Consider the following 22,371-nt stretch of genomic DNA (forward strand, 5'->3'; position numbering starts at 1 on the left):
ATGTCTATCCCAATCTCCCAGTTTATCCCTGCCCCCACATTTCTCCCCTGGAAACTATAAGTTTGTTTTCAAATTTTCCATTTCTTTCTTAGATCAACTGATGAATTTTTTCATCGACATCACTATCTATGTATCTTTCAGATTAGAACACGCTAGTTTTTCCAAATCACTTGTGGCTGCATTAGCCTCACATATAACTCTTTCCTTGGAAATAATTCCACAGAATACATATTTCTTTGAGATCTTTGTGGGCAACTTTTAAAAAGGATATTTTTGCACACTGATATTGCTTACATCATTCTTAATGTTTCAAAAGCATTTTATTATAATTTCCAGCTTCTTTTTTGTCCCATTCTCTCCTTTATTTATTTATTTATTTCCTTGTTGGTTATCTATTTTATTTTATATTTTTAAAACTTTTTAATATGGGAATTTTCAAATACATATACAAAAGTAGAGAGAATGATGAACCCACATACCCATCACCCAAATTTAACAGTTATCAACATTTTGCCATTCATCTTCATCTGTCCCTCACCTCAATTCTTTCTCTCTCCTGGAATTTTTGTTGTTGTTGTTGTTAGTTTCTGCTTTATAACAAATGAATCAGCTATGCATATACATGTATCCCCATATCTCCTCCCTCCTGCGTCTCCCTCCCACCCTCCCTATCCCACCCCTCTAGGTGGTCACAAAGCACCGAGCTGATCTCCCTGTGCTATGCGGCTGCTTCCCACTAGCTATCTATTTTACACTTGGTAGTGTATATATGTCCATGCCACGCTCTCACTTTTTCCCAGCCCTAGGAAATGAATACTGTGTGCAGCAGCGGGGTAGTGCCGGCATGTGGGCTTGTGCTCTGGCTGCCTGTGCCAAGGCGTGCGCCCTCTGGGATTTGGCATTTACACGGGCCTGCGTGGGAATATAGACAGGCTGAAGGAGCCAGAAATAAAGAAGAGTCAGGGATTGGGACAAGGGAGGCTGTGGAGGAGGGCCAGAGACCCAGGACGCCAGCCCTCGCGGGGAGCGTAGCACCCCAGAACACTGCGAGCCCTCAGCCACGGCAGTGGACACTGGGGTAGGAAATCGGTGTCCAGAGGAGACCAGAAACACCTCAGTAAAGGACACGGGACAGCATGTGGGCTGGATGCCAACAGGATAGGAAGTTTCCCCCTGCACCCTGGGGCCATCTTGAGAAGGAAGTGGGTGTGCAGCCAGAGTTCCTTTGGAAAGGGGAAGAGAGCTGATAGGGAATTTGAACTTGGAAAGTGAGTGAATCTTCACGTGAAAGAAATGTTTCTAATCTAGAAGAGCCTGAGTTATTTTTTATTGGAAAATTTAAGATTTGTGTATGTGTGTTATCATTGGGGATTGAGCACAAGGTAAGACTATAAGAAATATTTAGAGAAAATGTTTCTGGTTTCTGCATATTTGAGTTTTATGTAAATGTCAACTTCAATCCCAATCCACCCCTAAACACATATTCTATTGTGCTTTTCTCCCAGTGTTTCTTTCCTCCACTGAACTGTAAACTCCTCCTAGGTAGAGATGATGTGATATATCTTTGGATATCTGTGTCTCCAAGACCTAATGGTACAATTATGACACAAAGTATGTCCTCATTAAATATTTGTTGATTGAATGGAAAACTTCAAAATGATTAAGTAAAATTTTCTTTTATTTTTCCTCAATATATTTTTGTCAAGTTTTAGTTTTTCATTATTTTTCCAGTTTTATGGAGATACAACTGATATATGACATTGTATTAGTTTTTTAAAAAATTTATTTACTTATTTTTGGCTGCATTGGGTCTTCATTGCTGCGTGCAGGCTTCTTCTAGTAGTGGTGAGCGGGGGCTACTCTTCATTGTGACACGTGGGCTTCTCATTGTTGTGGCTTCTTGTTGCAGAGCACGGGCTCTAGGCGTGTGGGCTTCAGTAGTTGTGGCACACGGGCTCAGTAGTTGTGGCTCGCAGGCTCTAGAGCGCAGGCTCAGTAGTTGTGGCGCACGGGCTTAGTTGTTCTGCGGCATGTGGGATCTTCCCGGACCAGGGCTCAAACCTGTGTCCCCTGCATTGGCAGGTGGATTCTTAACCACTGCTCCACCAGGGAAGTCCCTGACATAATACAAAAAGTATTAGTTTTAGATGTGCACCATAATGATTTGCTATCTGTATATATTGTGAAATGATCACCACAATAAGTCTAGTTAACATCAATCAACCTCACCTAGTTACAAATTTTTTTTTATTGTGATGAGAACTTTTAAGATCTATTCTCTTAGCAAATTTCATATATAAAATACAGTATTGTTAACTGCATATAATCACCATGCTGTACATTACGTCCCCAGAACTGATTTGTCTTATAACTGTAAGTCTTAACCTCTTGACCACCTTCACCCATTTTTTTCAGGTTTTAATAAGTGTCCAGATTTTCTTAGAGCCCTTGCCTTGGAACTGCCCACTGCAAGAGTATGAAGTCTGGGGAGCAGGCTCAGGGTCCAGGCGGAGCCAGGAGGATGGCAGTGGCTCTAGATATGATGTCTGAGTGTGAATTCCCATTTGGGATTTCTCTAAGCACAAGAGTCATGGCTCTGTGGCGGGGTGTCCTCCACCTGTGAATAAATCAGGGATGGAAAAGAGGAATTTTTCCAAAACGGCCAAGTTTCTGGTAAGAGCTTTGCTGCTACTTAAGAAATATTTAAAACTTCCACAAGTGTAAATTAATGCAGATGTAAATAACCATTCAGACAACCAGGAATTTGACAAGCAGAGGTGTCTGCCAACATGTCCTGGGTAATTAACTAGATTTTTGCACTTTCTTTCTTTTGCTGGCAGCACTAGGCAACACTTACTTATTTCTTAGCTCTGACTTGATGCTGCCGATTCTAGGCGTTAAAAAAAGATTTTGGATTTTATTGTCCAACTTCTCAGACTATGGAACCTACTGTGAGAGTAAAGGCTGACCCTAGAATCTTCTGTTCTCGATTCTGAAGCTGGTTTAGCGTTAAGCCTTGGGCCAAGCCACTAGCTTCTCCCTGACCCTTTTTTTTTGTTTTTGGAGCCATTTCACACGGGATCATTCTATCTATCCATTTTCCAGATCTCCGTGGGAACTGATTAAAGAGGGTGAGCTCTGGTGATGAAAGCGGCTGAGCGAGCACAATCATTGCTGTTCAGAAAACTTGAAAATGCCGAAACTTCCTTTTCTAAGTTTGGATCTGCCTTTGCCTCACCTTTGCCTGGACATTAGAACATCTAAATAATTCTCAGGGGCAGAAGCTCAGTGCGTTGCTATTCACAGGCTCTGCCACAGAAGGTCACTGAATTCCCAGCATCTCTGTGCTCATTTCTTGTTCAAGGGCCCTTTGAAGGTATAACTGGTCATTGTGTAGTCTCCTCAGATGAGATGGACTATCTGGGGTTAAAGGAAAAATAAGTTACATCCCTTCTATGTGCAGGCAAAGCTGATTTTTGTCCTGTGAACTGCAGGCTGCAGCTTCTTTTTGAAGCTGACTCTTGGAGGGTTTGGCCAAGGGCTGTTTTTTTGGATTTTTTTTTTTTTCCAACAGTTGGGCACTTATCTCTGATGGCTGCTCTGTAGCTTAAAGTGATATTTCTGCCCCAAACTCAAGTTTCAGGGATGAGAAAAGATTTTTAACCCAGAATACACACACAGCTGGCCAGCTCCAGGGAAGGACTCCTTGGTCAGAGCGAGAGAGCTCCTTTGGGTGTTCTTTGAGTCTCTTCGGCCCTCACCTCCACACGTCAGTGTGGCACTGAGAGAGGAGAGTGAGGGCCCTGAGGGCGGGGCTGGGGCTTTCCAGCAACACCCAAATGGGGGCTTGGTGGGGACCAAGTGGGACCTTATTGTTTTGCTTGGAGTTTTGCAAATTACCAGTATATCAGCATATTTGCTTTTTTTTTTTTTGGCGGTACGCGGGCCTCTCACTGCTGTGGCCTCTCCCATTGCGGAGCACAGGCTCTGGACGCGCAGGCTCAACGGCCATGGCTCACGGGCCCAGCCACTCCGCGGCATGTGGGATCTTCCCGGACCGGGGCACGAACCCATATCCCTTGCATCGGCAGGGGGACTCTCAACCACTGCACCACCAGGGAAGCCCAGCATATTTGCTTTTAAATGTGAACACAGTACTTGGCATGTGGTCGACCATGAATAAATGTTTGTTAAACAAATGGAAAAATAATTGATGCCCCAATTCCACCGCTGATCATATGAAAGATTTTTGGGTTATCGGTTCCTTGGGGTGGTTTTACCACTAACTTCCTCGCTTCTCGCGGTAACTGCTCTCCGTCTTAATCTTGAACCTGAGGCTGTACCTATGCCACAGAGTCTTCCTTTCCATGGCTTTGGCTCTTTCCCACTGTCTCCCCTCCCAGGTGATGGGTCCTGGCTGAATTTGTGACAGCAGTGTCTGGAGGCTGGTGGGACTCCTAGGGCTATTACGCATTACCTTTTGCTGTAAGCTTTATAGGAGTCTTGGCCGCAGAAACAGCTCCTTCCCTAGAGTTGCATGTACAGAAACACGATGTGGAAGTCAATTGGAAAGGCAGACTCTAACTTCTCTTCAACCTGTTTTTATTTAATCCAGGTCAGTGTTCAAGGCAGCAAACCCACTTTTCTAATTAAGCTTCCCTTCTCACTTTTATTAATAAACTCACAGCCAAGCTAATCTGTTCAGTGGGGTCCTGCACCCCATCACCTCCATATATCCCACCCACCTGTTCCTCCAAGTGTCGCTAAAGGGTCAACTCCTCCATCAGGTTTCCCCTCTCTCCCAGCCACCACCCCCTCTGAACTGTGAAGTCATTTATGACCTGCATTACCCCGGTACAGTTAGTCCAGGCCCTTTGTGAAGTGTGGGATTTGGGAAATCTGTGGTCAGATTGCCTGGCTTTGAATCCCGACCCGTCCATCTACTAGCTGTGTGTTGTTGGCAAAGTTACCTAACTTCTCTGTACCTCTGGAACTTACACATGGCATCTGGGAGGAGCTTGGTCTCACTGGGGGAAATGGGCTCCTTGGAGGCCTGTTCCTGAGGATCAGGAGAGAACACACACTAATCAGGTCCAACTGTTTTGGTACCTGCTCCCTGCCCTGCACACCAGGACATAAAGGTTGGCACAGTCCCAGCTGCAGATCTTCCATTTTTATAGACCCCTGGCACTATAAAATGTAAAGCAGGGGCTTCCCGGGTGGCACAGTGGTTGAGAGTCCACCTGCCGATGCAGGGGACATGGGTTAGTGCCCCGGTTGTGGAGGATCCCACATGCCGTGGAGCGGCTGGGCCCGCGCGCTGGGTCTGCGCGTCCGGAGCCTGCGCTCTGCAATGGGAGAGGCCACAACAGTGAGAGGCCCGCGGACCGCAAAAAAAAAAAAGAAAAAAATGTAAAGCAGCCCATTTTTATTCCCAGGCGCGTAGCTGCCAGGTTTCCGCAGTCTCTCTCCAGGAAGCCAGCATCCCTCGGCTTCCACCTTTGACGAACAGGGAGGGGGCTTTAGAGTCAGAGCTGGACGTGGATCCTAGCAGGCTCTGCTACTTACTGTGTGACCTTAGGCAAGGGCCTTACCTCTCTGAGTCTCAGTTTTCTCATTGGTAAAATGGAGATGATAAATCTCCACAGTGCAGAGTGTGGGAATGAGAGGAGAGAGTGAATGTCAAGTGCTTGCCCAGGATCTGGCCCCCAGTAAGCACCCAGCATTCGGATTCATTTTTTTTCCTATTTATTTATTTATTTTTAATATCTTTATTGGAGTATAATTGCTTTACAGTGGTGTCGTATTTTCTGCCGTATAACACAGTGAATCAGCTATACATATACATATATCCCCATTTCTCCTCCCTCTAGCGTCTCCCTCCACCCTCCCTATCCCACCCCTCTAGGTGGTCACAAAGCAACGAGCTGATCTCCCTGTGCTATGTGGCTGCTTCCCACTAGCTATCTATTTTACATTTGGTAGTGTATATATGTCCATGCCACTCTCTCACTTCGTCCCAGCTTACCCTTCCCCCTCCCTGTGTCCTCAAGTCCATTCTCTATTTCTGCGTCTTTATTCCTGTCCTGCCCCTAGGTTCTTCAGAACCTTTTTTGTTATTTTAGATTCCATATATATGTGTTTTAGCATACGGTATTTGTTTTTCTTTTGCTGACTTACTTCACTCTGTATGACAGTCTCTAAGTCCATCCACCTCATGACAAATAACTCAATTTCGTTTCTTTTTATGGCTGAGTAATATTCCATTGTATATATGTGTCACATCTTCTTAATCCATTCATCTGTCGATGGACACTTAGGTTGCTTCCATGTCCTGGCTATAGTAAATAGTGCTGCAATGAACATTGTGGTACATGAGTCTTTTTGAATTATGGTTTTCTCAGGGTATATGCCCAGTAGTGGAATTGCTGGGTTGTATGGTAGTTCTAGTTTTAGTTTTTTAAGGAACCTCCATACTGTTCTCCATAGTGGCTGTATCAACTTACATTCCCACCAACAGTGCAAGAGGGTTCCCTTTTCTCCACACCCTTTCCAGCATTTATTGTCTGTAGATTTTTTGATGATGGCCATTCTGACGGGTGTGAGGTGACACCTCATTGTAGTTTTGATTTGCATATCTCTATTGATTAGTGATGTTGAGCATCCTTTCATGTGTTTGTTGGCAATCTGTACATCTTCTCTGGAGAAATGTCTATTGAGGTCTTCTGCCCATTTTTGGATTGCGTTGTTTGCTTTTTAAAATTGAGCTGCATGAGCTGCTTGTAAATCTTGGAGATTAATTCTTTGTCAGTTGCTTCATTTGCAAATATTTTATCCCATTCTGAGGGTTATCTTTTTGTCTTCTTTATGGCTTCCTTTGCTGTGCAAAAGCTTTTAAGTGTCATTAGGTCCCATGTGTTTATTTTTGTTTTTGTTTCCATTTCTCTAGGAGGTGGGTCAAAATGGATCTTGCTGTGATTTATGTCATAGAGTGTTCTGCCTATGTTTTCCTCTAAGGGTTTGACAGTGTCTGGCCTTACATTTAGGTCTCTAATCCATCTTGAGTTTATTTTTGTATATGGTGTTAGGGAGTGTTCTAATTTCATTCTTTTACATGTAGCTGTCAAGTTTTCCCAGCACCACTTATTGAAGAGGCTGTCTTTTCTCCATTGTATATTCTTGCCTCCTGTATCAAAGATAAGGTGACCATATGTGCATGGGTTTATCTCTGGGTTTCTATCCTGTTCCAGTGATCCATAGTTCTGTTTTTGTGCCAGTACCATATTGTCTTGATTACTGTAGCTTTGTAGTATAGTCTGAAGTTTGGGAGCCTGATTCCTCCAGCTCCGTTTTTCTTGCTCAAGATTGCTTTGGCTATTTGGAGTCTTTTGTGTTTCCGTACAAATTGTGAATTTTTTTGTTCTAGTTCTGTGAAAAATGTCATTGGTAGTTTGATAGGGATTGCATTGAATCTGCAGATTGCTTTGGGTAGTACAGTCATTTTCACAATGCTGATTCTTCCAGTCCAAGAACATGGTATATCTCTCCATTTGTTTGTATCATCTTTAATTTCTTTCATCAGGGTCATATAGTTTTCTGCATACAGGTCTTTTGTCTCCTTAGGTAGGTTGATTCCTAGGTATTTTATTCTTTTTGTTGCAAAGGTAAATGTGAATGTTTCCTTAATTTCTTTTTCAGATTTTTTTATCATTGGTGTATAGGAATGCAAGAGGTTTCTGTGCATTAATTTTGTATCCTGCTACTTTACCAAATTCATTGATTAACTCTAGTAGTTTTCTGGTAGCATCTTTAGGATTCTCTATGTATAGTATCATGTCATCTGCAAACAGTGACAACTTTACTTCTTCTTTTCCGATTTGGACTCCTTTTATTTCTTTTTCTTCTCTGCTTGCTGCGGCTAAAACTTCCAAAGCTATGTTGAATAAGAGTGGTGAGAGTGGGCAACCTTGTCTTTTTCCTGATCTTAGTGGAAGTGGTTTGAGTTATTCACCTTTAAGAACGATGTTGGCTGTGGGTTTGTCATGTATGGCATTTATTATGTTGAGGTAAGTTCCCTCTATGTCCACTTTCTGGAAGGTTTTTATCATAAATAGGTATTGAATTTTGTCGAAAGCTTTTCTGCATCTATGGAGATGATCATATGGTTTTTATCCTTCAGTTTGTTAATATGGCATATCACATTGATTGGTTTGCATATATTGAAGAATCCTTGCATTCCTGATATAAACCCCGCTTGATCATGGCGTATGATCCTTTTAATGTGCTGTTGGATTCTGTTTGCTAGTATTTTGTTGAGGATTTTTGCATCTATGTTCATCGGTGATATTGGCCTGTAGTTTTATTTTTTTGTGGCATATTTTTCTGGTTTTGGTATCAGGGTGATGGTGGCCTCGTAGAATGAGTTGGGGAGTGTTCCTCCCTCTGCTATATTTTGGAAGTGTTTGAGAAGGATAGGTGTTAGCTCTTCTCTAAACGTTTGATAGAATTCGCCTGTGAAGCCATCTGGTCCTGGGCTTTTGTTTGTTGGAAGACTTTTTAATCACAGTTTCAATTTCAGTGCTTGTGATTGGTCTGTTTATATTTTCTATTTCTTCCTGGTTCAGTCTCGGAAGGTTTGCTTCTCTAAGAATTTGTCCATTTCTTCCAGGTTGTCCATTTTATTGGCATAGAGTTGCTTGTAGAAATCTCTCATGATCCTCTGTATTTCTGCAGTGTCAGTTGTTACTTCTCCTCTTTCATTTCTAATTCTATTGATTTGAGTCTTCTCCCTTTTTTTCTTGAAGCGTCTGGCTGATGTTTTATCAAGTTTGTTTATCTTCTCAAAGAACCAGCTTTTAGCTTTATTGATCTTTGCTATGGTTTCCTTCATTTCTTTTTCATTTATTTCTGATCTGATCTTTATGATTTCTTTCCTTTTGTGAACTTCGGGTTTTTTTGGTTCTTCTTTCTCTAATTGCTTTAGGTGTAAGGTTACGTTGTTTATTTGAGATGTTTGTTGTTTCTTGAGGTAGGATTGTATTGCTATAAACTTCCCTCTTTGAACTGCTTTTTATTCATCCCATAGATTTTGGGTCATCGTGTTTTCATTGTCTTTTGTTTCTATGTATTGTTTGATTTCCTCTTTGATTTCTTCAGTGGTCTCTTGGTTATTTAGTTTAGCCTCCATGTGTTTGTATTTTATTTGTTTAGCCTCCATGTGTTTGTATTTTTTACAGATTTTTTTCCTGTAATTGGTATGTAGTCTCATAGCATTGTGGTCAGAAAAGATACTTGATATGATATCAATTTTCTTAAATTTACCAAGGCTTGATTTGTGACCCAAGGTATGATCTATCCTGGAGAATGTTCCATGAGAACTTGAGAAGAAAGTGTATTCTGTTGTTTTTGGACAGAATGTCCTATAAATATCAATTAAGTCCATCTTGTTTAATGTATCATTTAAAGCTTGTGTGTCCTTATTTATTTTCATTTTGGATGATTTGTCCATTGGTTAAAGGGTGTGTTAAAGTCCTCTACTATTATTGTGTTACTGTCGATTACCCCTTTTAGGGCTGTTAGCATTTGCCTTATGTATTGAGGTGCTACTATGTTGGGTGCATAAATATTTACAATTGTTATATCTTCTTCTTGGATTGATCCCTCAATCATTATGTAGTGTCCTCCTTGGTCTCTTGTAATAGTCTTTATTTTAAAGTCTATTTTGTCTGATATGAGAATTACTCATCATAATTGCTACTCATCAAAATTTCTTTTGATTTTCCATTTGCATGGAATATCTTTTTCCATCCCTTCACTTTCAGTCTGTATGTGTCCGTAGATCTGAAGTGGGCCTCTCATAGACAGCATATATACAGGTCTTGTTTTTGTATCCATTCACCAGTCTATGACTTTTGGTGGGAGCATTTAATCCATTTACATTTAAGGTTGTTATCGATATGTATGTTCCTATTACCGTTTTCTTAATTGTTTTGGGTTCGTTATTGTCGGTCTTTTCCTTCTCTTGTGTTTCCTGCCTAGAGAAGTTCCTTTAGCATTTGTTGTAAAGCTGGTTTGGTGGTGCTGAATTCTCTTAGCTTTTACTTGTTTGTAAAGGTTTTAATTTCTCCGTCGATTCTGAATGAGATCCTTGCTGGGTTGAGTAATCTTGGTTGTAGGTTTTCCCCTTTCATCACTTTCAATATGTCCTGCCGCTTCCTTCCGGCTTGTAGAGTTTCTGCTGAAAGATCAGCTGTTGACCTTATGGGGATTCCCTTGTATGTTATTTGTTGTTTTTCCCTTGCTGCTTTTAATATTTTTCCTTTGTATTTAATTTTTGATAGTTTGATTAATATGTGTGTTGGCGTGTTTCTCCTTAGATTTATCCTATATGGAATTCTCTGTGCTTCCTGGACTTGACTGACTATTTCCTTTCCCATATTAGGGAAGTTTTCAATTATAATCTCTTCAAATATTTTCTCAGTCTCTTTTTTTTTTCTTTTCCTCTTCTGGGACCCCTATAATTCTAATGTTGGTGCATTTAATGTCCCCAGAAGTCTCTGAGAGTATCCTCAGTACTTTTCATTCTTTTTTCTTTATTCTGCTCTGCAGTAGTTACTTCCACTATTTTATCTTCCAGGTTACTTGTCTGTTCTTCTGCCTCAGTTATTCTGCTATTGATTCCTTCTAGAGAATTTTAAATTTCTTTTATTGTGTTGTTCATCATTGTTTGTTTGTTTAGTTCTTCTAGTTCTTCTAGGTCCTTGTGGAATGTTTCTTGTATTCTATTTCCAAGATTTTGGATCATCTTTACTATCATTATTCTGAATTCTTTTTCAGGTAGACTGCCTATTTCCTCTTCATTTGTTTGGTCTGGTGGGTTTTTACCTTCTCCTTCATCTGCTGTGTATTTCTCTGTCTTCTCTTTTTGCTTATCTTACTGTGTTTGGGGTCTCCTTTTTGCAGGCTGCAGGTTCGTAGTTCCCATTGTTTTTGGTGTCTGTCCCCAGTGGGTAAGGTTGGTTCAGTGGGTTGTGCAGGCTTCCTGATGGAGGAGACTATTGCCTGTGTTCTGGTGGATGAGGCTGGATCTTGTGTTTCTGGTGGGCAGGACCGCGTCTGGTGGCGTGTTTTGTGGTGTCTGTGAACTTATTATGATTTTACGCAGCCTCTCTGCTAATGGGTGCAGTTGTGTTCCTGTCTTGCTTGTTGATTGGCATAACGTGTCCAGCACTGTTGCTCGCTTGTCGTTGAATGGAGCTGGGTCTTAGCGTTGAGATGGAGACCTCTGGGAGAGCTTTTGCCATTTGATATTACATGGGGCTGGGAGGTCTCTGGTGGACCAATGTCCTGAACTCAGCTCTCCCACCTCAGAGACTCAGGCCTCACACCCAGCCGGAGCACCAAGACTCTGTCAGTCAGTCGTCTCAGAAGAAAAGGGAGAAAAAACAAGAAAGACAGAAAGAAAAAAAATAATAAAATTATTAAAATAAAAAATATTATTAAAAATAAAAATGTAATTTAAAAAAAACAAAGAGAAGAGCAACCAAACTAAAAAACAAATCCATCAATGATAATAAGTGCTAAAAACTGTACAAAAGAAAACAAAATGGACAGACAGAACCCTAGGACAAATGGTAAAAGCAATGGTATACAGACAAAGTCACACAAAGAAGCATACACAGAGACGCTCACAAAAAGAGAAAAAGGAAAAAATACATATATATTAAAAGAAAAGGAAGAGAGCAACCAAATCAATAAACAAATCTACCAATGATAATAAGCTCTAAATACTAAACTAGATAAACATAAAACCAGAAACAAATTAGATGCAGAAAGTAAACCCCAAGTCTACAGTTGCTCCCAAAGTCCACCGCCTCAATTTTGGGGTGATTCGTTGTGTATTCAGGTATTCCACAGATGCAGGGTACATCAAGTTGACTGTGGAGATTTAATCCGCTGCTCCTGAGGCTGTTGGGAGAGATCTCCCTTTCTCTTCTTGGTTTGCACAGCTCCTGGGGTTCAGCTTTGGATTTGGCCCCGCCTCTGCGTGTAGGTCACCTGAGGGTGTCTGTTCTTTACTCAGACAAGATGGGGTTATAGGAGCAGCTGATTAGGGGGCTCTGGCTCACTTAGGCAGGGGGGAAGGAGGAGTACGGATGCCGGGCGAGTCTGCGGCGGCAGAGGCCAGTGTGACATTTCAACAGCCTGAGGCGCACCATGTGTTCTCCCAGTGAAGTTGTTCCTGGATCATGGGACCCTGGCAGTGGCGGGCTGCACAGGCTCCCGGAGGGGGGGTGTGGATAGTGACCTGTGCTTGCACACAGGCTTCTTTGTGGCGGCAGCAGCAGCCTTAGCGTTTCATGCTTGTGTCTCGTGTCTGCGCTGATAGCCGTGCTGCCGCAGCTCGCGCCCATCTCTGGAGCTCATTTAGGCGGTGCTCTGAATCCCCTCTCCTCACGCACCCCAAAACAACAGTCTCTTGCCTCTTAGGCAGTTCCAGAGCTCTCCCCGAGCTCCTTCCTAGCTAGCTGTGGTGCACTAGCCCCCTTCAGGCTGTGTTCATGCAGCCAACCCCAGTCTTCTCCCTGGGCTCTAACCTCCGAAGCCTGAGCCTCAGCTCCCAGCCCCCCGCCCACCACGGCAGGTGAGCAGACAAGCCTCTCGGGCTGGTGAGTGCTGGTCGGCACCGATCCGCTGTGTGGGAATCTCTCCGCTTTGCCCTCCGCACCCCTGTTGCTGTGCTCTCCTCCGTGGCGCTGAAGCTCCCCCCCGCCGCCACCCCCCGTCTCCGCCAGTGAAGGGGCTTCCTAGTGTGTGGAAACTTTTACTTCTTCACAACTCTCTCCCTGAGGTGCAGGTCCCATCCCTATGTTTTTGTCTCTGTTTTTTCTTTTTTCTTTTGCCCTACCCAGATATGTGGGGAGTTTCTTACATTTTGGGAAGTCTGAGGTCTTCTGCTAGCATTCAGTAAGTGTTCTGTAGGAGTTGTTCCACATGTAGATGTATTTTTGATGTATTTGTGGGGAGGAAGGTGATCTCCACGTCTTACTCCTCCACCGTCTTGAAGGTCCCTTTCCAGGATTCTTAATAACCACTATTTATCCATACTTTCGCAGAACACATAAACGGTTGCTGTTGTTAAATGGTGGGGTCATCGTGACATCTGGTGCTCATGCAGATGACGCTTCAAGGACTTGTTTTGTCCAAATGTGACAGAAGTTCCTTCATTCCAAATGCGTGTGTGTGTGCATGCGCACGCATGCATGTATACAGACACTCTGATCTTTATAATGATTTCAGATAATCTTTACAAGAACTGAGAAAATGGAATAATTGACTCACAGCGTTTTTGTTCCCAATGAAATTATTTTATTTTATTTATTTGTGTGTGTGTGTGTTTTATTTTAGTTTTTTAAACTTTTTATTTAATATTGGAGTATAGCTGATTAACAATGTTGTGATAGTTTCAGATGCACAGCAAAGCGACTCAGCCATACATATACGTGTATCCATTCTCCCCCCAAACTTCCCTCCCCCCATCCAGGCTGCCACATAACATTGAGCAGAGTTTCCTGTGCTATACAGTAGGTCCTTGTTGGTTATCAATTTTATTTTATTTTTATTAAAAAAAATTTTTGGCTTCATTGGGTCTTCGTTGCTGCACGTGGGGTTTCTCTAGTTGCAGTGAGTGGGAGCTACTCTTTGTTGCGGTGTGCGCTCTTCTCACTGTGGTGGCTTCTCTTGTTGCAGAGCACAGGCTCTAGGCATGCGGGCTTCAGTAGTTGCAGCATGTGGGCTCAGTAGTTGTGGCTCGTGGGCTCTACGGCACGTGGGCTTCCATAGTTTTGGCACACGGGCTTAGCTGCTCCACAGCATGTGGGATCTTCCCAGACCAGGGATCTAACCTGTGTCCCCTGCATTGGCAGGCAGACTCTTAACCACTGGCACCACCAGGGAAGTCCCTATCCATTTTAAATATAGCAGTGCGTACATGTCAATCCCAAACTCCCTAACTATCCCTTCCCCCCACCCTTTCCCCCTGCTAACCATAAGTTTGTTCTCTAAGTCTGTGGTGACTCACAGCTTTTAAAAACAGAAATGCCGGTAGAGCACAGAGGTGTGGAAAAGCTCAAGGAGAAGAGATGGGACTCTCAGAGCACATTAAAGAAAGGAAAGGAAATCATGGCAGTAATATTTAGACTCCATAAAATTAGATTCAACATTAATCTTGTGAGTTACAGACTCATGAGCTGTGGGGCTAAACTTAGTAGCCTCAGATTTTCTGCAGGACTCCTGAAATTGTTATTAAGGGTGGCATGCCTGCTCACAGCACGTGGGAAGCATGGGAATATATTTCACAACTGACAGAAATGCTCAGACCCTCCAGTCTCCTCTCTGAATTAGCAAACAGAAAAAAAGTAACGGCAGCACAGACTTATCATGTTAATAATAACGCCTGCCCTGTATGTGAAGGCATCCACTTCTGTGCTTTAAGAGGATAAAGGGCCAGACTCCAGCATGTACCATGAACCTCTTCCTGAAAGCTCTACAGTTTCTATGTAAGACAATTTCCCCTGACACAACAGCTGCCTCTTAAGTGGTATTGTTAAAATAGACGTTATATATCCAGGTGTGGAAGGAGCCAGGGCCCAGAACTAAATGGGGTGTTTCTAACAAAGGCTCATTGTTTGCCATCTGTTTACAGTGCCTGTTTAACATTGCTAATAATAGCAAAATCACAATTTCCACAGAAGGCAGCGTTGGCAGGAAGATGACACTTAGACGAGTTCAGAACATAAGCAGGGAGCTGCCTCCCACTCCTCTGCTTCCCTAACCCCCGGACCCTCTGAAATGGTCAGTTTTGGGGTTCAAGTCCCTCCCTGGTCCCCCTCTGTCCCTCTCCCCACCATTCTTTTGTGAAAATGTGGCTTCTGTGAAAGGCTGGGTCCTGTCTGCACAGGCCAAGCTGGCTTATACCTGGTGTTCATGTCAGAACTGAAACACATCTGCAGGGCGTGGAGAGATGAAGTAAGTAATTTGACTAAAGTCACACAGCTTGCAAGTGGAAATTTAAGCTCGAAGCTTCCCGACTAGTTTGTCATCTGATTCAATTCAGTGAAAAATACTCCCTTTGAACACATTCTACGTCCAAAGCCTTGTCCTAGGAGCCTCTACAAGTATTTGCACTCCTCTGTTGAGGTTCTTATCATAGATGGCTCTGTGCATCTCTGTTAGATTCTGAGTTCCTTAGAGGCATGGATTGTGCCGTGTTTATTGGGCCTGCAGAGTAGTAAGTGCTCTTAGGTAAATAAGTAAGGGGTAGATATGGTCCATCTGCAGGTTGCTCATCATCAGTGGGGCAGACTAGTTTAAGTCAACTACCACACCACTCAGACCGATAACTGCATCCATCCATCCATCCATCTGTACACATCCATTTCTTGAACACTTACTGGATTAAGTGATACAAACTTCCAGTTATAAAATAACAAGTCAGGGGCTTCCCTGGTGGCGCAGTGGTTGGGAGTCCGCCTGCCGATGCGGGGTCGCGGGTTCGTGCCCCGGTCCGGGAGGATCCCACATGCCGCGGAGCAGCTGGGCCTGTGAGCCATGGCCGTTGGGCCTGCGCGTCTGGAGCCTGTGCTCCGCAACGGGAGAGGCCGCAGCGGTGAGAGGCCCGCGTACCACAAAAAAAAAAAAAAAAAAGATATAAAATAACAAGTCAGGGTGATATATATATAGCACAGGGAATGTAGTCAATAATATCAAAATAACTTTGGTGACAGACGGTTACTAGACATCACGGTGATCAATTCACAGTGTATATAATTGTTGAACCAGCGTGTTGTACACCTGAAAATAATATCATATTGTATGTCAACTATACTTCAATAAAAATTTTTTCTAAATTCTTTTTGCATTACAGCATTACAAACTGTTCATTGATATCAAAAATTCTTTCAGTTTTAGCCTCAGTTCCCAGATCATCAGAGATATTATTTAATTCTCTTTGTTTATTTGATGTATGGTATTGTTGTGGACTGAACTGTGTCCCCCACTAATTCATATGTTGAAGCCGTAACCCCCAATGCTTGGAGATCGGGACTATAAGGAGGTAATGAAAATTAAGTGAGGTCATAATGGTGGGTCCTTAATCCGAAAGGAGTGATGTCCTTATAAGAAGAGGAAGAGACACAGATTCCTTTCCCTCTTCCTCTCCCTCCCCATCCGTGTGTGCACAGAAGAAAGGTCATGTAAAGACATGGTGAGAGGGCGATCACCTGCAAGCCAGAGAGAGAGCTCTCACCAGAAACTAAACTTTCTGGTACTTTGATCTTGAACCTCTAGCTTCCAGAACTGTGAGAAAACAAATTTCTGTTGTTTAAGCCACCCAGTCTGTGATATTTTGTTATGGCAGCTGGAGTAGACTAATACAATAATAAATACAAAGCTTCAAGAAAAAAAATTTACAGTGAATTATTGACTTTACGTCTTTCATTGCATCATCCAGGGGTAATTGAATACAGTGACTTAGTGCCAAATTAAAAACATTTAAAAACATTTCTAAAATTTTGGCTGAAATACCAGACTTTCTCCCTAACATACAGGCACTAGCACCGTCTGAACAAAAAGTTGCCATGAAAATATATCTCATTGACACCCTTTTTCTTAAACATTGACAATAAAGTTTGGTCATTATTTCAAGTATTATTCCTTCCAACTCCACAAGATCAACAAAATTTAAAATTTCTCATTTTAAAATAAATTTTTAATATGCTTTTATATGAAACAGTTGAAGGTTCATAGAAAGTGAATCTTTTACTCTTTTGATTTATAACTTTTAAAATAAGTTGTTTTCTCATTTCAGTAGATATATGTTTTCCAACAAGTGGGAACATAAATCTAGAATGTAATGTATTCTTAGATAGGTACTATCCTTTTTAAAATGGCTGTTGAATATTTCATGTTTGGAAATGCTTGACTGTGTTTAAGCACATGCTGGCTAGTGTTAGTTAACCTTTTAAAAGGTACTTTCTTAATATTTTTAATCATTTAATCAACATTTTGTTAAACTTAGAAGATTTTGTTCTTTCAAATACATTATTGTGTGAAACTGATCTTTTGATTGTTTTTCTCAGTGGTAATTACAATTTTCTTTTATTGAACCATGAGCTTTGGCAAAATGTGATTGCCACTCTGATGAATATCTAAATCTTTTAACAGTCAACTCAGAGCACCATTTGCATCCCATACTTACATCCCTAGCACTGATGAGACACTTATATCTTTGTTAAAATAATCTAATTATTTTACATTAAAGAAATAGAAAGTATTGTGTGCATTTGCACTGATTCTTGCACAGTGTAAAAATGTTCAGGTCGTTTGGATTTCCACACAGTAAGTATTCTAGGCTATACTTCAATATTAATATTGCTTGTTCTTTTCAGGCTCAGAAGATTGAGTTGTATGATATTTAAATGGAACATTAATAAATGTATCCATGTTGGTTTTCTCTTTATTCTGTGGGTTTGTTTTTAATATTTTATTTATAAATTCTTAAGTTTATAAATATTGAAACACTACATTTACCACTTACACAAGCATTACAATGCACGAATACAAGTAAAGTAACAACTATTTAGAATCAGTGGCAACCACGTGATTTCAATATAGTGATAAACCAGGATGTCAATAGCATGGTGTGCTCTGTGATAAATAAGCATCCGAGAGGCCCGTTTATCAATGATCCTTGTGACATCCTATGACAACTGGCCCAAATGAATGAGTTTAATTTAGAATTTTTAATTATTTATTAATTTTCCTGTTTGCTGCAGCAACTGTAATACTTACCAACTGGAACAGAAATCTTTCAAGAGTATCACACTCACTGCAGTTATACCAGTGAGGGAATAGGAAGTTCAGGGCCGGTGGGGTGGCCCAGTTATGATGTCAATGGTATTTCCTCCCTCTGTCTTTTTGGCTTCTCCATTCTTAATGTGTTGATTTCCTTCTCATGATCACAAGATGGCTGGTGTGCCTCCAGGCATCAGGTTTGCATTCCAGGTAAAAAGAAGTATACATCTCACAGGTTCAAGCTGTGTCACATGGCCACTCCTACCTGCACAGTGGCTAGGAAGAAAATCAAGGAATTGGCTTTTCAATGTCTACAGTAGCTGAAACAATGTAGGTTGGCAGCATATTATGATTTATAAGAAATATATCAATATATTTGGTCATTCAAATGTCCACCATCTTAGCTCACTGCTCCCAAAACCCCTGAAATGTCCTCAGTGATAAGAGCAGTGGGACATCTTTTGTGATAATATTTGGTCTCTTGTCCTCAGTTCCTGAAATCACTTCAGAGTCAGAAAGGTGAAATGGTGTCTCGTTATTCACAACAAGCCCCTTTTCCCACCACAACTGGGTTTATGTTAATGCTGTGACTCCTGGAAAGCACATAAGGATGGGGGCTAGCTGTGCAGGGAATCAACCATGAATAGAGGGTTGGAACTTTTAGTCCCACTCCCTGATTTCTGGGAAAGGGAGAGGGGATGGAGGTTGACTCTGTTACCAATGATTTAATCCATCATGCTTATGTAATGAAGCCTCCACAACAGTCTAAGAGGACAAGATTTGGAGAGCTTCCATGTTGCTGAATCAGAACCCATCGCTGTAGGTGGTGCATCCCAAACTCCATGGGGACAGATGTTCCTGTGTTCAGGACCCTTTCAGATTCTGTCCTGTGTATCTCTTGATCTGGCTGTTCATTCGTATCCTTTAATATCCTTTGTAATAAACTGGTAATCTACTATGTAAACTAGATTGCTAAGTACTGTGAACCATTCTAGCAAATTAATCAAACCCAAGGAAGGAGTCCTTGGAACCTCCAAATCAACAGCCAGCCAGCAGAAGCACAGGTAACAACCTGGTCTTGTGATTGGCATCTGAATTGGAGGACTGGCTTATGAGACTGAGCCCTTAACTTGTAGAATCTGATACTATCTCCAGGTAGACAGTGTCAGAATTGAGTTGAACTGTAGGTCACCAGCTGGTTTCAGAGGGTTGCGTGGTGATGTGGGAAAATCCTCCACATAGGAATTGGGTGCAGAACACTTTAGTTGGTCACTCAACATCTATTTCTAATCACTTTATTCCTTGTCTTCCTACACTGTGTCATAGCCACTTTTTTTTTTTTAAGACACTGCCTGGTGAAAGAGTTATTAATTACCTCAGCAGTTAGACTGGGAACCTTGTGGATCCCTAACGATGCCCACAACATATGGGTACTAAACAACAGTTGTTGAATAAATAGTAACGGCCTGGGGTTCTTATTTTCTGAAATTCTACCACTGCAGTCACCTTTACTGAGATACCATTCTATAACCAATAAAACTAAATAAAGCATGGCTGGGGAAAGGGCAAGAAAAATAGAGGCTGTGATATGGATGGAGACTTGAAAGTCAGAGTGGTAGGATAATGAAAATTTCTTCTGACGTAGAGACTTCTGCTGCTGGTAATGCTGGGCTAGATAATTCAGACCAATCCTCCGACTGAACACAATTTTAAAAGCTGGATGAAATATAAAAACATCTTCTTAAAAGCACCAAAGACTCAACAAGGGAGTAAGAAATTACTGGGGTCAAGTTCTGAGAGTGGTTGGGAATCTAGAAGCATCAGCCTAGCACGTGGGGTCAATTTTGCCCTAGAGGCATTTGCTAATCTAGAACAGGTGGCTGAGAGGCTGCTTTTAGTGCTTTGCAGGGTTGGAGCAAAAGTCAGAGTCCAAGGACCACCAGGACTTGGGACTTGAAAACCCACTCGCTTTGGCTTGGGATCCAAAAGGACTGTTGCATGTGAATAAGAGTGAACCATAAAAAAACCAACCCTTACACAGACCACAGTCAATGGGTAGCCCACGAATCTCAATCCCTGAAATTGGACTGAGGTAATTCTAGAGTGTTCATTTCCCCTAGACACTTGGTAAATGAAGTAGAAAATTTTCTTTGGAGGAAGATAACATCATCTCAGACCTCAAATTTCCACAAGAACTTTTAAAAACAATGTTTGACATACAATAAAAAATTACTAGACAGATGAGGTGCTAGGACTCCGGAAGCAAGAACCAGCAGAAACAAATGACAACAGATAAGCCTTAAAGGGACTCCAAATATTGAATGGTCAAGTTTCCCTTTGAGATTATCGTATCGTTTTGGTGTTACAAAAATTTATGCAGTATAATTACAACAATTAAAAGAAATAATTGATATCAAGTAAAAAGCAAAAATAGAGCTAGAAATATACCAACCACTTTTGTGTTAGTGGTGTCTGAGGGTGGTAAATTATAGCGTTTGCTTCATCTTTTCCCATCTCTGTATTTGCAAATTTTCCTTAATGAAACTTTATACTTGGAGACATACTTTGGTGAAAGATAAAGTGGCAACAAATATAACACAGAGCAGGGCTGAAATCACAGGTATGCAACCTCTACAGTTGCGGGGCGTGGGGCGGGGGAAGTCCTGTACTCAGAAGGGCCTCACCCCTGGTTTAAAACTCTGCCGGTTGCTATCTAGAAATTCTTTATATATCAATACATTTAAACAAGAAGCCCCACACTTTCATTTTGCGCTTGGCGGTGCAATGTAGACCTAGAGGCAATTACATGTTGACCCTTATGCAGATAAGGAAACCGAGATTTAAAGAGGTTTAGAAAGTTGCTCTTAGAACGGAGTCTGACTGCAAAAGCACATGCTCTTGACACTTTAGACCAACACCAATACACACAGAGTCACTGCTGCTGTCTTTCCGGCCCACAATAGTCCTCAAAGTCTAGTTTCCTCATTCCCAAGGTCAGACGGCGGGGGAGGGTGGAGGCGGCGAGTGAAAGACGCTCACGCAGAATTTTTTCAGGGATGCGCTGCAAACGCAGCCCGGAGTATTAAATCCACAGCTCGGGAAAACCCACCCGAACAACCCTGGGTTCCAAGAGCTTGTCCTGTGTGCCCAACCAACACGCTTCCAACTCCCTCGGCGCCACATTTCCCACTCCCGAGCAAGTGGCGAGAAACGGAGCGGCTCCTGCAGGCTTTAGATACGAGGTACACACATACCCTTCCGCAGCTTCCCGCCTCCTCCAGACGCACGTGTTTAAAGAGTCCCTGCTCCTCCCCACCCAGCCCCACCTCGGCGCGGCCGTCCTGCCCCGCCTACGCCGCTGGCTTCAAGTTTCCTCGGAGAGGCTGGCTGGCGCAACCGCAGCGGCGGCGGCGACCGGGATCCTGGCGACCGGGATCCTGCGTGCTCTTGGCCGCCCACCTTTCCCCAGCCCCGGCCGCCTCAGTCTCCGCCCGCCGGGGAGGGCGTGCTCGGCGGAGCCGGAGCCGAGAGGGAGGGGATCCCCGGCTGCGCGTCTTCACTTCTCGCAGTGGCACAGGCGGCGGCAGCAGCAGGTGGAGCGAGCTTCCGCGGCGAGCAGCTCTTGGCCTGAGATCCACTCCAGCTGCCCGGGCGGGAGCAGGCCCGCTGGGCTGGAGCCCGTGCCCGGCCCGGTCCAACCCCTCGTTTCCGGGGAACTTGTATTACCGAGGCCGGTGGGCCGGGGGCCGCAGCAGGGGCCGGGGCCGGGCGCGCCCAAGAGCGCAGGGAAGCCGTGGAATCCGCGTCCGGGGCGCAGGACCAAGGGGACCTGGCTCTTCCCGGCTACCTGAAGACCTGTTCTCCAGGGACTTGGGAGCAGCTCGGGGTCTGCCCGGGCACCTCGCTGGACGCTCTCGGTTGGCTCCTGGCTGGCGCGGGAGAGTCCCGAGCGGCGCTGTCGGCTCTTCTCTGTGGCTTAGGCGCGGAAGGCAGGGAGCTCTTCCCTGGGATTCCGGGGCCACGGGAGCTGTTCACGCGGTCCTCCGTGGAGTCCTCGCAGCCCTCGCCGTGTTGTCTCGAGAAGCTCGCCGGTTGACGCTAATCTGCAGGAGTTCTCTACTGATTTGGTTTCTTCCTCGATTTGGGGACAGTTCCCGCCAACGACGCCCGACGCACTTATTTTCGCAAATAAGCAGGAGTCCCGGGTCGCCAGAGCCTGCGGGAATCCTGGCCCCGTTCGCGGACCCTCAAGGCGCTTTCCGCTTGGCGTACCTTTTTTGCCCCCCTTTTGAGGGAGTGCGGTCCTTGAGGGGGACACCGACTTCCTAGGCGCTGCTTTGTGTGTGGTGGGGTTGGAGTGCGGGCGGCCCCCGGCCGGCCATGGCCTTCACTTTCGCTGCTTTCTGCTACATGCTGTCGCTGGTGCTGTGCGCTGCGCTCATCTTTTTCGCCATCTGGCACGTGAGTAACCGCCAGCGGCTTATAACTCTTTGCTTTCGCCCCCAAACGCGCCCCTGG

The 22,371-nt window shown here is 43.5% G+C and overlaps 1 protein-coding gene across 4 annotated transcripts in view; it reads left to right on the forward strand.

Annotated features, from left to right (window-relative positions):
- CNIH3 (cornichon family AMPA receptor auxiliary protein 3) overlaps positions 1–22,371 on the forward strand; it is a 282,061-nt gene that overhangs the window by 138,029 nt on the left and 121,661 nt on the right. Inside the window, exon 1 of one of the 4 annotated variants that reach the window (XM_030868404.2) lies at positions 21,199–22,314. The exons of the other annotated variants lie outside the window; for them this stretch is intronic. Within the exon in view, the coding sequence (XP_030724264.1) occupies positions 22,234–22,314 (81 nt within the window). The 5' untranslated portion in view covers positions 21,199–22,233. Of the gene's footprint in view, positions 1–21,198; positions 22,315–22,371 lie in introns of those variants that run through there. 4 annotated transcript variants of the gene reach the window in all.

This window comes from Globicephala melas, chromosome 1, assembly GCF_963455315.2.
Source record: "Globicephala melas chromosome 1, mGloMel1.2, whole genome shotgun sequence".
NCBI classification, from domain to species: Eukaryota; Metazoa; Chordata; class Mammalia; order Artiodactyla; family Delphinidae; genus Globicephala; species Globicephala melas.